This window comes from Salmo salar, chromosome ssa25, assembly GCF_905237065.1.
Source record: "Salmo salar chromosome ssa25, Ssal_v3.1, whole genome shotgun sequence".
Classification (NCBI taxonomy): Eukaryota; Metazoa; Chordata; class Actinopteri; order Salmoniformes; family Salmonidae; genus Salmo; species Salmo salar.
Genome location: NC_059466.1, coordinates 11,992,816 through 12,011,103, shown reverse-complemented (window position 1 = coordinate 12,011,103; position 18,288 = coordinate 11,992,816). Strand labels below are relative to the sequence as shown.

General features: G+C 41.6%; 1 protein-coding gene across 1 annotated transcript in view; it reads right to left on the bottom strand.

Annotated features, from left to right (window-relative positions):
• Positions 1–1,554: 1,554 nt before the first annotated feature.
• The window catches only part of LOC106586167 (G protein-activated inward rectifier potassium channel 1), a 37,255-nt gene continuing 20,521 nt past the window's right edge, over positions 1,555–18,288 (bottom strand). Inside the window, exon 3 of the mRNA XM_014173099.2 lies at positions 1,555–4,727. Coding sequence (XP_014028574.1) covers positions 4,090–4,727 — 638 coding nt within the window. The 3' untranslated portion in view covers positions 1,555–4,089. The remainder of the gene's footprint in view (positions 4,728–18,288) is intronic.

Below are 18,288 nucleotides of genomic sequence, written 5' to 3'. Positions count from 1 at the left end.
CCCTGTCCCCTCTCTCCCTGTTCTCACTCTCTCCCTGTCCCTCTCTCTCCCTCTTCTCACTCTCTCCTTGTCTCTCTCTCCCTCTTCTCACTCTCTCCCTGTCCCCCCCTCTCTCCCTCTTCTCACTCTCTCCCTGTCCCCCCCTCTCTCTCTCTCTCTCTTTCACTCTCTCCCTGTCCCTCTCTCTCTCTTCTCACTCTCTCCCTCTTCCTCTCTTTCACTCTCTCCCTGTCCCTCTCTCTCTCTTTCACTCTCTCCTTGTCCCTCTCTCTCTCTTCTCACTCTCTCCTACCATCTTAATCTTACCCTCACAGTAATATCCTGCCTTTCTGACTCAACTTTGAGCACTGAAATTCTGCAAATTTACTGGATTGTAGGGATTGTGACAAAAACATTGTTCATCCTACACAACCCATTTATGCCCCCTCAGCTTCAGTCGGCAATGCACTTCTCTCATCTCTCCTGTCAGTCTTGGCCTTTGTTGAATGAAGTCATTATGGCACATGTAACATATGGATTTGAAAGGGTAAATCTGAGTTACAGCATCAGAGGCATCGTCAACAAAACATTGGATGAATCCCAAGGCAACGTCGGTTTCAATGACGTAAGACTCAATTGTTATGACTGTCATGTTCCAGCAGGAGAAATGGGGTGAAATTTGAATAGCAACATCTTTCTCCCATCACATACTAACAATGAGCTCAACATTTGTTAATGTCTAGACGTATAATAGCAATAGCTACAGTATAAAATGACAAACAAAGGCAACTCCTCCTGCTTTCGTCAGTGTGTCGGGGTACCATGAACCTGTATGCTATTCAATGATGCCTTGAGCATCAACAAACACCCAAACGCTAGTTTTGTTGACCCAACTAGCACCTTTGTGCTCACATGAGTCATGAGTCCAAATGCAGAGGTACCACATAAACGTCAAAATAAATGGGAAATCCCCATACAGTTCTGTAAACTCATCCTCAAGGCAAATGGCTTTCAGTGTCCCTGGATAGAAGCAGGTCATCACTTTATACCATGTGAGATTATCCTCCAGTATTGTGTGTCCGGGACCTAAGTTCCAACTTCACTCTAGTAGCCGTACCATGTTGGTTTTAAGTTCTATGAAACCACTGACACATGCAATATTACAGATGGGGCATAAATGCAACTACAGCACTGCAATACTATGTTTCCTTATTATAGTGGAACCCCATTACAGTTTTGATGTGAATCTGAGAGTATCGTTCCAATAACATGAAGGACATATCCACTCTGATCTCAAACAATCCCCTTACATGCAACAACTGGCACTTAATTTTCTCTGTACGGTACGTCCCTAATTGAATTTGATGATGATGGAATCACTTTCCTATAATTGAATCTAAGATGTGTCAGACATAAACCAACTACTCCATAAAGCTATTTAGGGACAACATAACTCTGTTGCAGATGATTTAAATGTAGAATTCCTAAAGTGTCTTCTCGGCTGTCACTCACCGAGAGAGAGTGAGAGAGTCAGAGAGAGAGAGAGAGAGAGAGAGGCGCAAACAGTCAGTGTCGTAAGTCAACAGGCTATATTTAGCATTTAATATTTAACTCAGTGCCACTGTTGTCGTGATATGAAAACAAAGTGGCATTATAATTGCAAATTGCTGAATGGAAGAACATTTCTGTTATTTAGAAAACAAATCGATGGAGAGAGGGTGTTTATTTTAGAACCGTTTGGATTCTATGGAACCGCTGATGGACGCAAACGGAGAATTGAGTCATTTTAAGTGACTAGCCAGCTCTAAATGGAATTTATTTGCCTAATCACCTGCCAATGACTGCAGTTCCCTTGCAATAGGCAGCCTCACTTTCCTGGATATTAGTATGAAAAAGCATGAACATTTTCATAACTCCTTCACATGTTTAACTCTTCAGATATCAACATGCATTTTTGCCTTTTATTGTGGTGAAGTTCCCTTACACTTTATAAAACCCTCGACAGCCAATGAAACAAAGAGAGCCACATCAGCAGAGCCCTGGAATTGAATTCAATGAAACTGCTCTGCTAATTCTAATTCAACCAACACGTCTGAGCAGCATCGCAAGTCAGAGTTTCTGTTATTCCCTGTCTTGTTCCAGGAATTATGGGGGATATAGAACATATGACAAAGATTCGACGTCTTCAAAGTTCACATAAGTCAATGAATGCAGTGTGGGTGCAGTTTTTCTGTGGGGGTGCGGTTATGAAACCTTTAATGGATAGAGATCTCAGCGACACCGCCGTTCTCAGGGCAGATGATAAAGGCAAATGGCAACCGGCTGCAAAGATCTCCTTGGTGATAAAGTGAAATTGGCTCAGTAGCGGTAAGTGCTGATTTAAGGGGCATAATGAGGATTTAGACTCTACTCCAGATCCACTGAGGATAATGGCATCAGGAGCTCTCATATTCATATCTATCTCATATATTATAAATAGCTTATTAAGATTCTGAACAAAGGCTTATCTCTGGATAGAGAATAGAATTAACTAACAGCAAGCTTGATATGATACTGCATTGAATTATATAATAAACTACTTTAGGTAACTCTATAAAGCCCAATCAAACTTATTCATATAGTACATTCAATAGATATTGTAACATATTATGTAATATCCCATAACAACTGGGCCTTTTTAATACATTTTGGTCTTCTACACAAGCCTTTTTTTATTTGTTTGACAGTGTCTGCAAAAAGCAAGCTACCCGTGTCCCATTAAATCAACGTGTCAAGAATTGCTCTTAGATCTTTATTCCTGAAGAGTTTGAGTATCATACAATGTCATTGATGGTTTTAGTAGGACCAGGTTCCATGGCATTGATTCAGTAAATATACTGGTAATGGGGCTGCTGCAGACCCTGTGGGTATATAAAGATTATAGTCATTAATAATAACATTATTGCTTTAAAGAGGGAGCATAATAGACTCTTAAGACAAAGGTGGTTACTTTTTCCTAAATATAGGTCCACCTCTAAATCTATATCTATGCGGTGACAGTTAACTCGAAATTTTGGTGCACATGTTTGAAATGAAATGTCGAATAAATAATCATTTGAACTTCAAAACGACTGTTTGAGAAGGCATACATGACCATGTGTTCAGTTGTTTTACTTCCATGTAAAAGAGGCATTGGACAGTACTGCTCAGGACATTTGCCTGAAATGCCATAAATGCTTACTGCCATGAATAGTGCCTTTAATAGTGTACTGTGTGTTGTGTAATGGTTATGTTGTGCTTATAAGGCGGTAGTATTGGCCCTTTCAACATAAGCGTTACCTTGAAAAGTAAGTTCACGTTGCTTAATAAGATTGTGCCCAGTTCCAATCTGTCATATGATGTGGACCATGCATTTGCAAATATAGATTGCATCGTCCAGCAACATACAGTATGCTTGCTGAACTAAGACATTTGTAAAATCTCACATGGTAAGATATCCTCCTATACATGAAATACCAAAAATACCGCCGTGAACAAACGTGGAAATGGAAACAAGGTAATATAGTAAAGGCTAAACATCTGTGTCTATTACCTTTGTCTAGCTAAGACAATAATAGTAGCATGCATTTAACAGAATGTTGCCACACAATTTTACATTAAACAACAAAAGCAGCCAACTCAAATCAAATGTATGTAGCCTTCTCTGCCGTAAATTAGACCCATGTAATATAGGTTTTCCATTTTGTAAACCATATGGCTTTGTGCAAATGTTCGGACCCATTGTAAGTAATGTCACTGTTCAAATCATCTCTGTAAAATAACACAGCAGTAAATGTCATGCCAGAAATTAGAGCGAATCTGTTTTGCATGCGGTTAGTGTATTGTACATGCCAGATTGTGCTAATCATACATTGTCCTGAAAAAATCAGAGGTCTTTCATCATAGCACGTATGCTTCCATCCTGGAACAAATGTTCTGTATTCCATCACCCCCCTTTATATAAGGTATATCTGTACGAATTTATACACTACATTTTCTTGAGTATAAGAATCATGTCTTTTAATAAATCTGAAATAATACAAGGGTTGGAATAAGGGTAGGGGTGTAATAAGTTAAAACGGGTTGCCCATTCTACGTGAAACGGTCGGAATTCATCTTTCTGAGTTTCGGGGGCAGGTGTCCGTCCATTCGGCCCCCTACCCCCCCTCCCCCCTGCATCCTTAGCAGCTTGGGGGGCAAGTCTGCCACGGATTGGCTGATGGGATCGGAGCTGATCTTGGAGACCATCTTGTTCATCTGTTTCTCATCGGAGACGCCGGGGACGGAGCTGATGCGCTGCAGCTTCATGGGCAGCTCCCCCATGCTCCCGGGGTAGATCATCTCCGAAGTGGTGGAGCTCATCCTCAGCAGCTTCCTAGGCATGGGCAGCCCGTCCCGTCCGCAGCCGCCCCCTTGCATCTTCTGCAGCTTGGACGGCAGCTTGGTGGTGGTGCTCTCCTTGTCCTCCAGGTTCTCCAGGCAGTCCATGGAGCTGTTCTTCCCTCCCTCGCCGCTGTTGCACAGGGACGGGGCCATGAGTGGAGAGGACATGAGCAGGTTTTCCTCCTGCTCCTTCACGCTGTATGGGGGAGTGTTGACCTCAAACGTGGCGTGGAACTGGGAGTAGTCCACCTTGAAGAACCCCTCCTCCAGGGAGATGACTGGGAAGAAACGATGTCCCCATAGAACCTCGTCCTCAGTGTAAGAAGTCCTCGCTTGGCAAGTCATCCCTGTCAAACACAGACAAAACAGGGAAACAAAAAGATCATGGTTAATTGGACTGATTATCATTATTGCAGGAAATGAACTTGATGACTTCGACTCTATGCAGAGAATTATGTCAGATTGTCTGTGCACAAGGCACACAAGGCTAACACTGTGGAGATGAAATATCTGACTAGCACAGCATTAAACAAACACTTCAGAATCAAAGAGCAACCCTTACTCAATTACATGCCTGGCGCAGTGCCAATTAAGTGTTCATAAAAGATTGTTTTCATTCAACAAACAATATCACTCACAAAATGAACTTGATTAATTAGTACGTATAACAGAGGACTTTTCCTACAAAATAACACTTATTTGATGCTCAGGATCCATACAACACTAATTCCTCAGTAATTTGAGAAAGAAGCAGAGAATAGCTGACTCAGTATTGGCCTAGAGGACATCCAGTAATGACTTATTAGATGAAAAGCACTCCCATATAACAATGTTTGCTTTCAGATATTTTCTCCTGTCTGACAAGGAAATAACTAAACCATTCTTTCTCCCCAATAACTCTAACGTAATTTAAAAAACACACAACCCAATTTCTTAATTGGTCATCATCTGTTATTGGTCATTCGCTATATTAGTGCTAAAATGATGCACTACTAAAGGTGTCACTTTTATGCACATTTGTAACGCGTATCTTCTTGCTCTCATTCATGTTTGAGCAGCAATACCGGGAGCCTGAAAATAAGCAACTACAAGCATTCATCTAATACATAATGCATACAGTACAGTGCACCCGAGCGGGATTCATTGTCTTTGGCGGAGTACAACATTAAAATGACTCTACATCTTTATTCCTAAAAGACTGTTTTCATTTTGCCTTTCATTGACAGGGAAACAATTGCTATTTCAGAGGCAGTGAATCGTGTTGACACTTTAAAACAGTTTCCCGAAATGAGTAGATGTCTTCTATCTAAGTGCTGGACCACAGGAAGCTTAGCAAAGACAAGGGTGCAATGGGTCCAATGGACTTTCCTGACAACTCATATCTCTTTGGGAAGTTAAAAGATGTATTACCATTCATGAGACTTCAAATTCCAAAATTCAACTATGTGGACACCCCTTCAAATGTGTGGATTCGGCTATTTCAGCCAATTTCTGCCCTGCTAGAGCTGCCCAGGTCAACTGTAAGTGCTGTTATTGTGAAGTGGAAACATCTAGGAGCAACAACGGCTCACCCGCGAAGTGGTAGGCCACACAAGCTCATAGAACATAGAACGGGACCACGAGTGCTATAGCGCGTAGCGTGTAAAAATCGTCAGTCCTCGGTTGCAACACTCAGTACCGAGTTCCAATCTGCCTCTGTTAGCAACGTAGCACAATAACTGTTCATCGGGAGCTTCATGAAATGGGTTTCCATGGCTGAGCAGCCGCACACAGCCGCCATTGTGGTGTAAAGCTCGCGTGGTGTAAAGCTCGCCTCCATTGGACTCTGGAACAGTGGAGTGAGCCGCTCTTGCTGTCTCTGCCTGGCTGGTTCCCCTCTCTCCACTGGGATTCTCTGCCTCTAACCCTATTACAGGGGCTGAGTCACTGGCTTACTGGTGCTCTTCCATGCCGTCCCTAGGATGGGTGCGTCACTTGAGTGGGTTGAGTCACTGACGTGGTCTTCCTGTCTGGGTTGGCGCCCCTCCTTGGGTTGTGCCGTGGCGGAGATCTTTGTGGGCTATACTCGGCCTTGTCTCAGGATGGTAAGTTGGTGGTTGAAGATATCCCTCTAGTGGTGTGGGGGCTGTGCTTTGGCAGAGTGGATGGGGTTATATCCTGCCTGTTTGGCCCTGTCCGGGGGTATCATCGGATTGGGCCACAGTGTCTCCTGACCCCTCCTGTCTCAGCCTCCAGTATTTATGCTGCAGTAGTTTATGTGTCGGGGGGCTAGGGTCAGTCTGTTATATCTGGAGTATTTCTCCTGTCTTATCCGGTGTCCTGTGTGAATTTAAGTATGCTCTCTCTAATTCTCTCTCTTTCTTTCTTTCTCTCTCTCGGAGGACCTGAGCCCTAGGACCATTCTTCAGGACTACCTGGCATGATGACTCCTTGCTGTCCCCAGTCCACCTGGCCGGTCTGCTGCTCCAGTTTCAACTGTTCTGCCTGCGGCTATGGAACCCTGACCTGTTCACTGGACGTGCTACCTGTCCCAGACCTGCTGTTTTTAACTCTCTAGAGACAGCAGGATCGGTAGAGATACTCTCAATGATCGGCTATGAAAAGCCAACTAACATTTACTCTTGAGGTGCTGACTTGTTGCACCCTCGACAACTACTGTGATTATTATTATTTGACCATACTGGTCATTTATGAACATTTGAACATCTTGGCCATGTTCTGTTATAATCTACACCCAGCACAGCCAGAAGAGGACTGGCCACCCCTCATAGTCTGGTTCCTCTCTAGGTTTCTTCCTAGGTTTTTGCCTTTCTAGGGAGTTTTTCCTAGCCACCGTGCTTCTACACCTGCATTGCTTGCTGTTTGGGGTTTTAGGCTGGGTTTCTGTACAGCACTTTGAGATATCAGCTGATGTAAGAAGGGCTATATAAATAAATGTGTTTTGATTTGATTTGAGTGTTGAATCACGCTTCACCATCTGGCAGTCTGACAGACGAATCTGGGTTTGGCAGATGCCAGGAGAATGCTACCTGCCCAAATGCATGGTGCCAACTGTAAAGTTTGGTGGAGGAGGTATAATGGTTTGGGGCTGTTTTTCATGGTTCGGGCTAGGCCCCTTAGTTACAGTGAAGAGAAATCTTAATGCTACTGCATACACTGACATTCTAGACCGTTCTGTACTTCCAACTTTGTGGCAACACTTTGGGGAAGGCCCTTTCTTGCTTCAGCATGACAATGCCCTCGTGCACAAAGTGAGGTCCATATAGAAATGGTTTGTCGAGATCGGTGTGGAAGAACTTGACTGGCCTGCACAGAGGTCTGACCTCAACCCCACCGAACACCCTTGGGATGAATTGGAAAGCCGACTGCGAGCCAGGCCTAATCGCCCTACATCAGTGGCCGACCTCACTAATGCTCGTGGCTGAATGGAAGCAAGTCTCCGCAGCAATGTTCCAACATCTAGTGGAAAGCCTTCCCAGAAGAGTGGAGGCTGTTTTTGCAGCAAAGGGAGGACCAAATCCATATTAATGCCCATGATTTTGGAATTAGATACTTTTGGCCATGTGGTGTAGATAAGATAGGTCATATGAGACAGGTTTCTGCTATAATCTTTTAGCAAGCTCAGTGTGGTCAGCCATGCTGCCATCAAGGCTCAGTGAAGGAAAGTTTAAAGTTTAAAGGTTCAGTTCCATAGATTTAAGATATACTCGATCATGAGCACCAGGCATCATGAATGCTTAATAAACAATCCACTCATATCCCCGTAAACAAATGAATATAATGAGGGTTGAATGATGAGGTTTGAATTAATGAGCCGCAACATGAATTTGTTTTACATAAAGCTACGGGTTCATCTTCAGGATAACCCTCTCGTCCCTGTTATTCGGCAGATGCTATCGTAATTACTGTTACATGATCTGATTACTTTGCATTGTATCAATTCACCCTGAGCAGAGCTCCATGCAACAACCTTTTGTACATTTGGATGTCTAGGAAAACATGGCTACGGAAGGCAGTATTTTACACAGCCGCCCCATAATTAATTTCATGAATTCATTAACAAAAACGAATTATAACAGAGATGAGATCAACATCTTAACATTTTTCAGTCCAGAACATTGAACTGAGCCACTTCTTACATTTCCTTTTAACTAAGTACGCAAGCTATAAAAATACTGGAACCACTTGTGTTCTTGGAGCCTTGTTCAAGTCCATTAGAAGCTGAGTGGTTGCCCTGATATAAATATCACACATTGTATATTAACTACTAGCCTAATAGTTTAAAAATGTTCATGCCGCAATAAATGAATCAGAACTCTTAAGGAATTAATTAATAAGCGTTCAAAGAAACGAAAGATCATGTTACAGTAGGTATTGTTTATCTTTAATTGAAGCTATGATCATCTGTGTTTCTGCCACTGTTTCCACGGTCCATGCAATAACCGCTGATAACAGCTTTTAACAGTCACAGTCAAGTCACAGATGTGCCCAAGGGTACATTGAGTACGGTCAGGGTATTCTGAGTATTATTTCTGCCCCATCGCTCTGCAGTTCTGAGTGCTTTCGTGTCGAGTGCTCTATCGTCCCTCTAACCACTCTGCCATCGATGCAAATGGATTCGAAAATCAAATCAAACACTTATCATTTAAATAGTATCTTCCTTTTAAAACTCACCGGACTGTGATTGATCAATTTGAAGTAAGAAGTTCAACAACAGGTTGAAACTGAGTGGAATACATGATCCTAGTGGATGTTGTTTCAAAGCCTAAAAGAACGAAATGGACAGTGCTTTCTAAGGTGATGATTAATTCAAAACACCCTATATGCATGTTAGAGCTTATGCATACCCATAGGCCTACAGTTGAAGTTGGAAGTTTACATAAACTTAGGTTGGAGTCATTAAAACTCGTTTTCAACCACTCCACAAATTTCTTGATAACAAACTATAGTTTTGGCAAGTTGGTGAGGACATCTACTTTGTGCATGACACAAATGTTTTTTTCCAACAATTGTTTACAGAGAGATTATTTCACTTATAATTCACTGTATCACAATTCCAGTGGGTCAGAAGTTTACATACATTAAGTTGACTGTGCCTTTAAACAGCTTGGAAAATTCCAGAACATGATGTCATGGCTTTAGAAGCTTCTGATAGGCTAATTGACATCATTTGAGTCAATTGGAATGGTGCCTGTGGATGTATTTCAAGGCCTACCTTCAAACTCAGTGCCTCTTTGCTTGACATCATGGGAAAATCAAAAGAAATCAGCCAAGACCTCAGAAAACAAATTGTAGGCATCCACAAGTCTGGTTCATCCTTGGGAGCAATTTACAAATGCCTGAAGTTACCATGTTCATCTGTACAAACAATAGTACGCAAGTATAAACACCATGGGACCACGCAGCCGTCATACCGCTCAGGAAGGAGATGCGTTCTGTCTCCTAGAGATGAACATACTTTGGTGCGAAAAGTGCAAATCAATCCCAGAACAACATCAAAGGACCTTGTGAAGATGCTGGAGTAAACAGGTACAAAAGTATTTATATCCACAGTAAAACGAGTCCTATATCGACATAACCTGAAAGGCCGCTCAGCAAGAAAGAAGCCACTGCTCCAAAACCGCCATAAAAAAGCCAGACTTCGGGTTGCAACTGCACAAAGATCATACTTTTTGGAGAAATGTCCTCTGGTCTGATGAAACAAAAATAGAACTATTTGGCCATAATGACCATCATTATGTTTGGATGAAAAAGGGGCTTGCAAGCTGAAGAACCCCATCCTAACCGTGAAGCACAGGGGTGGCAGAATCATGTTGTGGGGTGCTTTGCTGCAGGAGGGACTGGTGCACTTCACAAAATAGATTGCATCATGAGGCAGGAAAATGATGTGGATATATTGAAGCAACATCTCAAGACATCAGTCAGGAAGTTAAAGCTTGGTCGCTAATGGATCTTCCAAATGGACAGTGACCCCAAGCATACTTCCAAAGTTGTGGCAAAATGGCTTAAGGACAACAAAGTCAAGGTATTGGAGTGGCCATCACAAAGCCCTGACCTCATACCCATAGAAAATGTGTGGGCAGAACTGAAAAAGCGTGTGCGAGCAAGGAGGCCTACAAACGTGACTCTGTTACACCAGCTCTGTCACGAGGAATGGGCCAAAATTCACCCAACTTATTGTGGAAGCTTGTGGAAGGCTACCCGAAACGTTTGACCCAAATTAAACAATTTAAAAGGCAATGCTACCAAATACTAATTGAGTGTATGTAAACTTCTGACCCACTGGGAATGTGATGAAAGAAATAAAAGCTGAAATAGATCATTCTCTCTACTATTATTCTGACATTTCACATTCTTAAAATGAAGTGGTGATCCTAACTCACCTAAGACAGGGAATTTTTACTATGATTAAATGTCAGGAATTTAGTTTAAATGTATTTGGCTAAAGTGTATGTAAACTTCCGACTTGAACTGTATGAGCACAAGCCCCCCAAAATCGGAATTAAACTGTCTTTGGTACTACATAATTGGTCTAGCCTATACTCCAAAATTAACCGCCTTTGAGTGTGGACTGTATTTTTATGCATGCTGGATGGACTGGTTACCTTATGCTGCGCTCTAAACTTTCTATCCATTCGTCTGGGAGAGAACATATAGGCCTAGGCGATGTTTTTTCATTGATTGTGCAGGGCAGCTTACAGAGTTTAGCCTACAATTTTAGTGAATTTGATTTTGAAAAGTAGGGCATTTTTTAAATATTTTCATAATTAATAGGCTGACACTTGACCTTTTTAGCTACAGAATATCTCACCACCATGCGTTTTCATCTCCTCCTCTCTCTCCTTCATTCCTTCTCGAGCGCACAGAGATAGGGGCTGTCAACAGTTGAATTAAATATGTTTCGTTGTGAAAACATGTTACTATAGATGTATATCCGGATAGATTTCACTTGGTTTCCCAAGTTAAGCACTGGGTAGCTGGTTGGAGAGCCCATGGCATACAGAGTTTGGGAGGAATATCACTTTTCGCACAGCGAGAGGCTGCATGTTCCTCAAACAGTGGTTGATGCATGGAGTGAAATAACCGGAGTAGCCTACGGGCGGGAAAGAGGCCTCCATTCGCTTTTTGAGTTATACCGATGTCTTTTTTTCCCCTGCCCTTGTTCTTGCCCATTTGATAATGGGCCATTCTAAATCTAAACTAATTCTACATATTTGTAAAGATTACAAGATGATCAGAACTGTGTGTGCAGCCTGACTCATTTCAGGAAACCACTTCACAGGAGAGCCATTTGAATGTAAACTTTATTTTTTTTTATCAAAATGCGTTTTTTTGGCAGAAATGCCTTCTGGAACATGTGAACTTTCATGTGCATTAATAACAAACTTGTATGCCATTTGTAAATATGACTAAAATTGTTAAATTACGAGCCTAGTTGGTTTAGCCACAGAAAAAGTCAGCAACCTTCCCGTTAGCCATGATTGGCTGAGATAATGTAGCACGCTTCTGTCTATAATATGAGCTGGTCAGTATGTGTAGGTAATCCTTTTGAACACGTTTTTTTTTTAAGATATCACGTAGTAGAACTGCATAAGAGTTGCGCTCCACTTTCTGGAGGACTGAGTTATGATAGCTTAGGTAGATGGAGAAAATTCTGGCGTTTGATTACAAATATGCATATGGAGTCGAAAAGAGAACACACAGAAGGCTGTTGTAAAACACCTGTCTCCGGATTACATCTTGAAATGAATGGCAACCATGGCATCCGTGACAGAGAGAGAGAAGCATACATCCATGTATACAAGTAAGGGAGTCTAGCTTGCTACATTTTCAGATATTACACGTTTCTAATTTTGTCAGAAAGTCGTTTTCATTTCAAGTTAAAGTGTACTGTTAGCTAGCTAGCTAATGTTAGCTGGCTGGCTGGCTAGCTAAGGTTACGTGTATGATATGTGTAATAATATTATTCGTATCTCAGCCATTTGCATTGCTAGTTATAGCCTAATCTTAGCTAACTAACATTGAACCTGGTTGGTTAGCTACCTGCAGATTCATGCAGGGTAGTAACATTAGGAGTTGGGATTATAATTAATTGTTTAGCTAGCTAGTTATATGTCTAAACAAAAGACTCCGCTATGCAAATAACTATTTCAATAGAATGTTTATGATGTCACTGCGACAACTGTCGATAGACGTAGCTGGTAAATTCGCTCTGGCTATCTACTCCGATTTCAGAGCACTCTCGTCTGAGTGTGCCAGAGCACAGAATAACTGACGAATTTACAAACACTCAATACCCGTTGAATAGGGCCGGCGTCAGTAAACGTTGGCAAAAAAACATAATTAAATTGTTGCAAGCAGCACAGTTGCAGTCACCAAAGCTCAAGATAACATAAAAACAGCCTAAGCAGCTCTGCTAGGGCGAGCAAAATGGTCAGAGTGAGCTGTTCTCTCATTTGTGTCTGGAAGTAGTTAGCAAGCTAGCCAACGTTAGCCAGTTAGTTTGGGTGCTTGACTGCTGTTGTTAGGTCAGAACGCTTGAATCAACCCTACTTTTTGGCCAGAGCGTCCAGTGTGCCTTCTGGACACTCCGAGACTGAAACGCTCTGAATTTACGAACGGCCAATCTGACAAAGCTCTGAATTTACGAACACCCAGAGCACACTCTGGCACACTAGATTAAATGTATGATTTTCTAGCTCCGAGTCTCTACTTTTATCCAACGTAAAAAACACAATTTCAAATTTTGCTACACAAGACCGAATCGAGCCAGTCAGTCACATATAAGCTCAACCCTCTAGCATTTGTGTAGACATGCCAAAACATGCTTCTTCAACACTGGTATTTTGCTTGAACCCTCAGTTATTCCTGCATAATTTTACCACCAATAACAGCTTGCCTACATTATCCAGATATGACACTTTTCTTCTAATATAATAACATATGCCATTTAGCAGACATTTTTTGTCAAGGCGACTTACATCAATGAGTGCATACATTTACATGTGTGTGGACCCAGCGGGAATTGAACCCACAACCCTGGCATAGGAAGCACCATGCTCAACCAACTGAGCCTCTCTGCTATATTAGTCAACAACACTGTAAGCTAAAAGTCACATCCCAAAGACTGCCAGAGACACAGAACATATTAAAAATCAATATAACACACCACTTAATGGAACATAATCAGTAGAGGATATTAAAATATTGTGATAAAGTTCAACGGAACTGGCCCGGAGGGTGTGACAGGAGTTATTGAAGCCACAAATAAATAATTATGTTTCCTCCATTTATTCTGTAACATAATAATACTCAGTAATCTATAGTGATTGGCACACAATAAGGATAATCACACTGCTTATCTCAGATCAGATAATCGAACTTGGGATGATTCACTGTTGGGTAACTCTCTGTTTTCTAACCTGCATCCTATTGAGTGGCTTCATATTGGAGGAGAGCCTAGCTATTGTGTAAAAGCACCATCGACAGTATCACAAGAAGGTAATTTGGTGTTGTGTAAGTAGGTACCTTCCTGCATCCATATACTAAAAGTCATCAACAATCTCAGTGAAGAGGCTGCTCTGTGATTTCCCTTCCGTTGGGAAAAAGAAACAATTACAGACAAATTGCTATCATAACCATTTGGAAACAGGGAGGTGATATGAGTACAATTAAACACTGCAAAACATTTTTATTGTGAGCTTTAGAAGAGTAGAGAAAGCAATTGTAACAATGACAAGAAAAACATCAGAAATTGTGCTACATCTGTATAGAAAACAAGTGTGGTTGTTTTTGTTTTAATAAAACCTTACGTAATCGTCATACCTACCTGGAACTGCGTGTTTCTATGGAAACCAAATCTACCAACGATACGTGAGCATAAACACACTATATAAAGGCTATTTGGATCGTCACCTTTGAGTCCAACTCGAGGCAAATGTGGCGTACATACAATATCCAACACAAAAGTATATTTATTGTCTTTGACCATCCCAAGCGAAACAAACATCCTTAAAACCACTGGTTATATCACTCAGTACTGGATGATGCATCACGTCTCTAGTTCCTGACCACTCTGACCTGGTTTGATTGCCTGTATGCCCCTGATCTGTCCCAGCACATCACTTCTCCTCAAAGTGTGTTTGTTTTGGTCAAACCTTATATTGACTTATCAGTGATGTGATCTCATATTACAAATAGCATCTTTAATAAGCACATTGAAAGGTTCCTTTATTCTCATACATCTCTATTACCATCTGTCTTGCTCTTTCATCCTCACGGACACCGACTGTGCTCTGTGTACAGACCTCTCTTTGATTTTCCAATTTATACCCTGTAATGTGCACTGCTGGATAGACCGTCTGTCCCAAGTCCAAACACTTCTTCAAAGTCCCAAAGAAATATACCAATGGTAGGGTCAGCTTGTTTTAGAGCCATCTCAGCATATTGGGTAATATCACTTTACACCTACCCTAGCCAAGTTTTTCTCAACTCCACAATGTACATCACATCAATGGAGTTGAGAGCGGACGACTTTGGGCGGACTGAACCTCCTACTACATCGAGTCGCTGTCAGTCAATACTTGTAAAGAAGTAATTTCTTAAACCCGTGCTGTGTACCTCCGAGGTACACTCCGCCCCCAGTCGTCTCAACCCAACTCCACCAAGATGTACTGTACATATTGTGGAGTTGAGAAACCCAGCTACACCTACCCCAGTAATGCCTTCTCTGTATAAATTGGATATGGCCCCATCAATGTTACTGCAAGATTATTCATTAATGTAAAGAATATTGACCTTTAATTAGATGGTGAAATTAGAGGGCGATAATTCCAGGGACTGTTATAATTCCAGACTGGATTTGAAACGTGAAAAGTCCTGCAAAACACAGTACTGTTTTCATATCTAAGATTATTAGGCAAGAAAACGGAGCTGTGAAAAAAACCCACTAAAACTCCCTTCTTTTTCCAATTGGTGAATCTACAAGAAGCCAGGGGAATGTTGCTCTTCAAATTGAATATACGGTATCTTTCTGATGCAATAATGTGTTGCTATTGAGAGAGTATGAAGGGCAGAGGACGTTGATCTCTCTGAGGTTGTGTGTTTGGGAGTCTATCAAAGTGTCAGAGGAATAGATGCAGTCCTGCTGGATAATACTGAGTTAGCTTTTGTCATATAACAAAGTTGAACAGCAGCCAAGTCACTAAAGTGACAGGGAGATAAAACGGATTCTTTGGGTGCCGAGAATGGAAAGTGGACTAGCAGAAAGCTTGCCAGTAGTTTCTGCTTGATGGTGGCTCACTAAGCTTACTGGCATTCATGGAGCAGAGTCTCTAACATAAGCTTATCCAGAATATAGAAGCCACAGGAGCTGTTTTCTGTTTGCTGCATGGCTCAGTCATATGCTGGATATCAGGGGTGCACAACTCCATTGTCCCCAGACCTCGGGGACCAGAGTCCTGCATCCTGGCTGTAGATAGATACCTGTTTCATTCTCCCAGTTCTTACATATCAAAAAATCCATACACATAATTTGACTTCAGAAAGACAAAAAGTGCTTTTCTGAGCTTGTTTTACAAAACACCCACAACAACCTGCATTTTTGGGGAAAACGATGAAATGCAAATGGTGCTACGAATTGTCATATTTATGCAAATAGAGGATTGTTTGTTATTCAGATTAGCATGTTTCTGCACTTCGACACCCACAGCCCAAGTCAGTGAGAGAAAGGTGGGCGTAAGGAGTCCTCCCCGACCTCTAAATTATATCACAGACAAGGATCTGCAGATGTAAGACAACCTCTCACAAACACACACATGCACACAGCCACACACACACACACACACACACACACACGCACGCACTCATCCACCCACCCTCACTCACCAGTATATGGCTGTCAGCACAGTCCCCTGACATAGTAGCAGGGCTTTAGAGGCAACTGAAGTGTTTTGTATGAGAAAAAAACGCTAGCAGAAGCAAGAATGGGAATCTGGACCGTGAATAGAGAATCACGACTCAACCCTCTTGTCCTTGTATCGGAGCACTGTTCAGATCATTTTGGGAATAAATGACATTAACATACGAATGCTTTAATATTTACAAAACAGTGAGCGGCAACAATTAAATACCAATTCATCATGTTGAAGGTTGTTGCTGGAAAGCAGAAGAATACATCCCTGCTTGACTACTTTTTTATTAAAGAGATGCACTAAGCTAGAGCAGTATGGAGAAGCAAACTGACAGAGGGAATCGGCATCCAATAGATGCCCTCTTTAAAGAGTGTAGCACCTATTTCTCAATGCCAAAAACACATATAATAGTAACTTTGATCACCCCAAGAAAACATTCCCAAATGTTAACAAACTCTTAAATCAACGTTTATAATATTGTAATGTGGTTCTTAAAGTTGGGTTTGAGGTTTTCTCCAAATCAGCTCTCAACTTTGGAAACAACCCCATAACGTCCTATGGTCTGTGTCACACATTTGGGAAATACAAATCCATGTGTAGTAGAGTGATGTTGTTCCCCTAGATTATGCACCAAGTTGCACGCAAGGACAGTTCAAGTAGGCCAGGTCAAGAGGGGATGTTAATAAGTTAATAACAATAATAATAATTCAATGTGTTTTCTTTATTTAATTACAGCAGCATAGTTAATGTTATTTTTCGGTGTACAAACATTTTTTGATATCTATATTGTAAATACACCTAATTGTAAAAGTTTGTATATTTTGGTTTGGTCCATCGCGGGTTATCCGTACTTACGGACCCTTTTATCGTTCTCTTTTGGCCGGACCTTCAGCTAGCAAGGTGCCCGAGAGCTGTGACTGCACCGAGGGCTAACATATTGTGTGTTGTCTCTTCGTGTGCAGGACCAATAAACATGATTCAACCATCATAATTCCAGTTGTGGCAGTGTCCTGATTAAAAGTACACAACGCAGAACGAACCACGCTACACATGCTCACCCTAAACTACACTTAGAAATGGTGGTGATATGTGAACGCTTCCATACAGCCATTACACAGTAGGTAGTTTAAAGCATAGCACAGAGAATTTTAGACCGAGCTATACTTGGCGATACCTATTCAATTCCCCCACTTGGAAGACAACACGTCTTCGAAACGTCCATGTCTAGTTACAGGCGGTTCGTTTGACTTTATAAATTGTCTTGCTAGTCAGGAATTGAGAAAGTATCAATTTCCGATGGTTTCTGAACACTATGATTTGTTTACAAGCATGATAGCTGTATTTTTAGTCTGATTTACGCAGCTTGTCTGCCATTGGCCTATCAGCGTTTCTCAACTAGTTCAAAGCACAAACGCATCCAACTGGTATTTACGACATCACAACTGGTATTTACGACATCACAACTGCTAAATTCCCAGCTCCCACTTGGTTCCGAACGCATAACTAGTTTGAATACGTGTGGGTTTCTCCGTAAGCGTAAAAAACAGTAACAGAATCAAGCTAGCAATTGCATTTTTATCCATCATCTTTTTTTTTTGTCAAAGTTTTAGACCATTCAATTTAAAACTTTTTATGAAGTGGGATACATTTGTGAGAATGAGGCGGACATTTCATCCCTGAGAATTTCAACTGCTGTCAACAATCGAAGGAGTGCTTCGGTGGATGCTGTCCCTACCACCAATGTGACTTCTAAAGCATCTCAATCAGCAGCACTGAGCATTATCATGGGCTTATGTGAGCATGGAGGTGAACCGGGTAAGCGAAAGAGCTAGCTTGCTACCTCTATGCTAACGTTATATGGCGCATTAAGTTAACGTCTTCCATCTAAATAACTGATGAAACTAAAGAAATGCAAAACATGTCTGCCAGTTGTTGGTAGCTAAATGCTGGTCATTATAGCTTGATGTCCACAATGTGGGCCATATAGCCTCTGCTG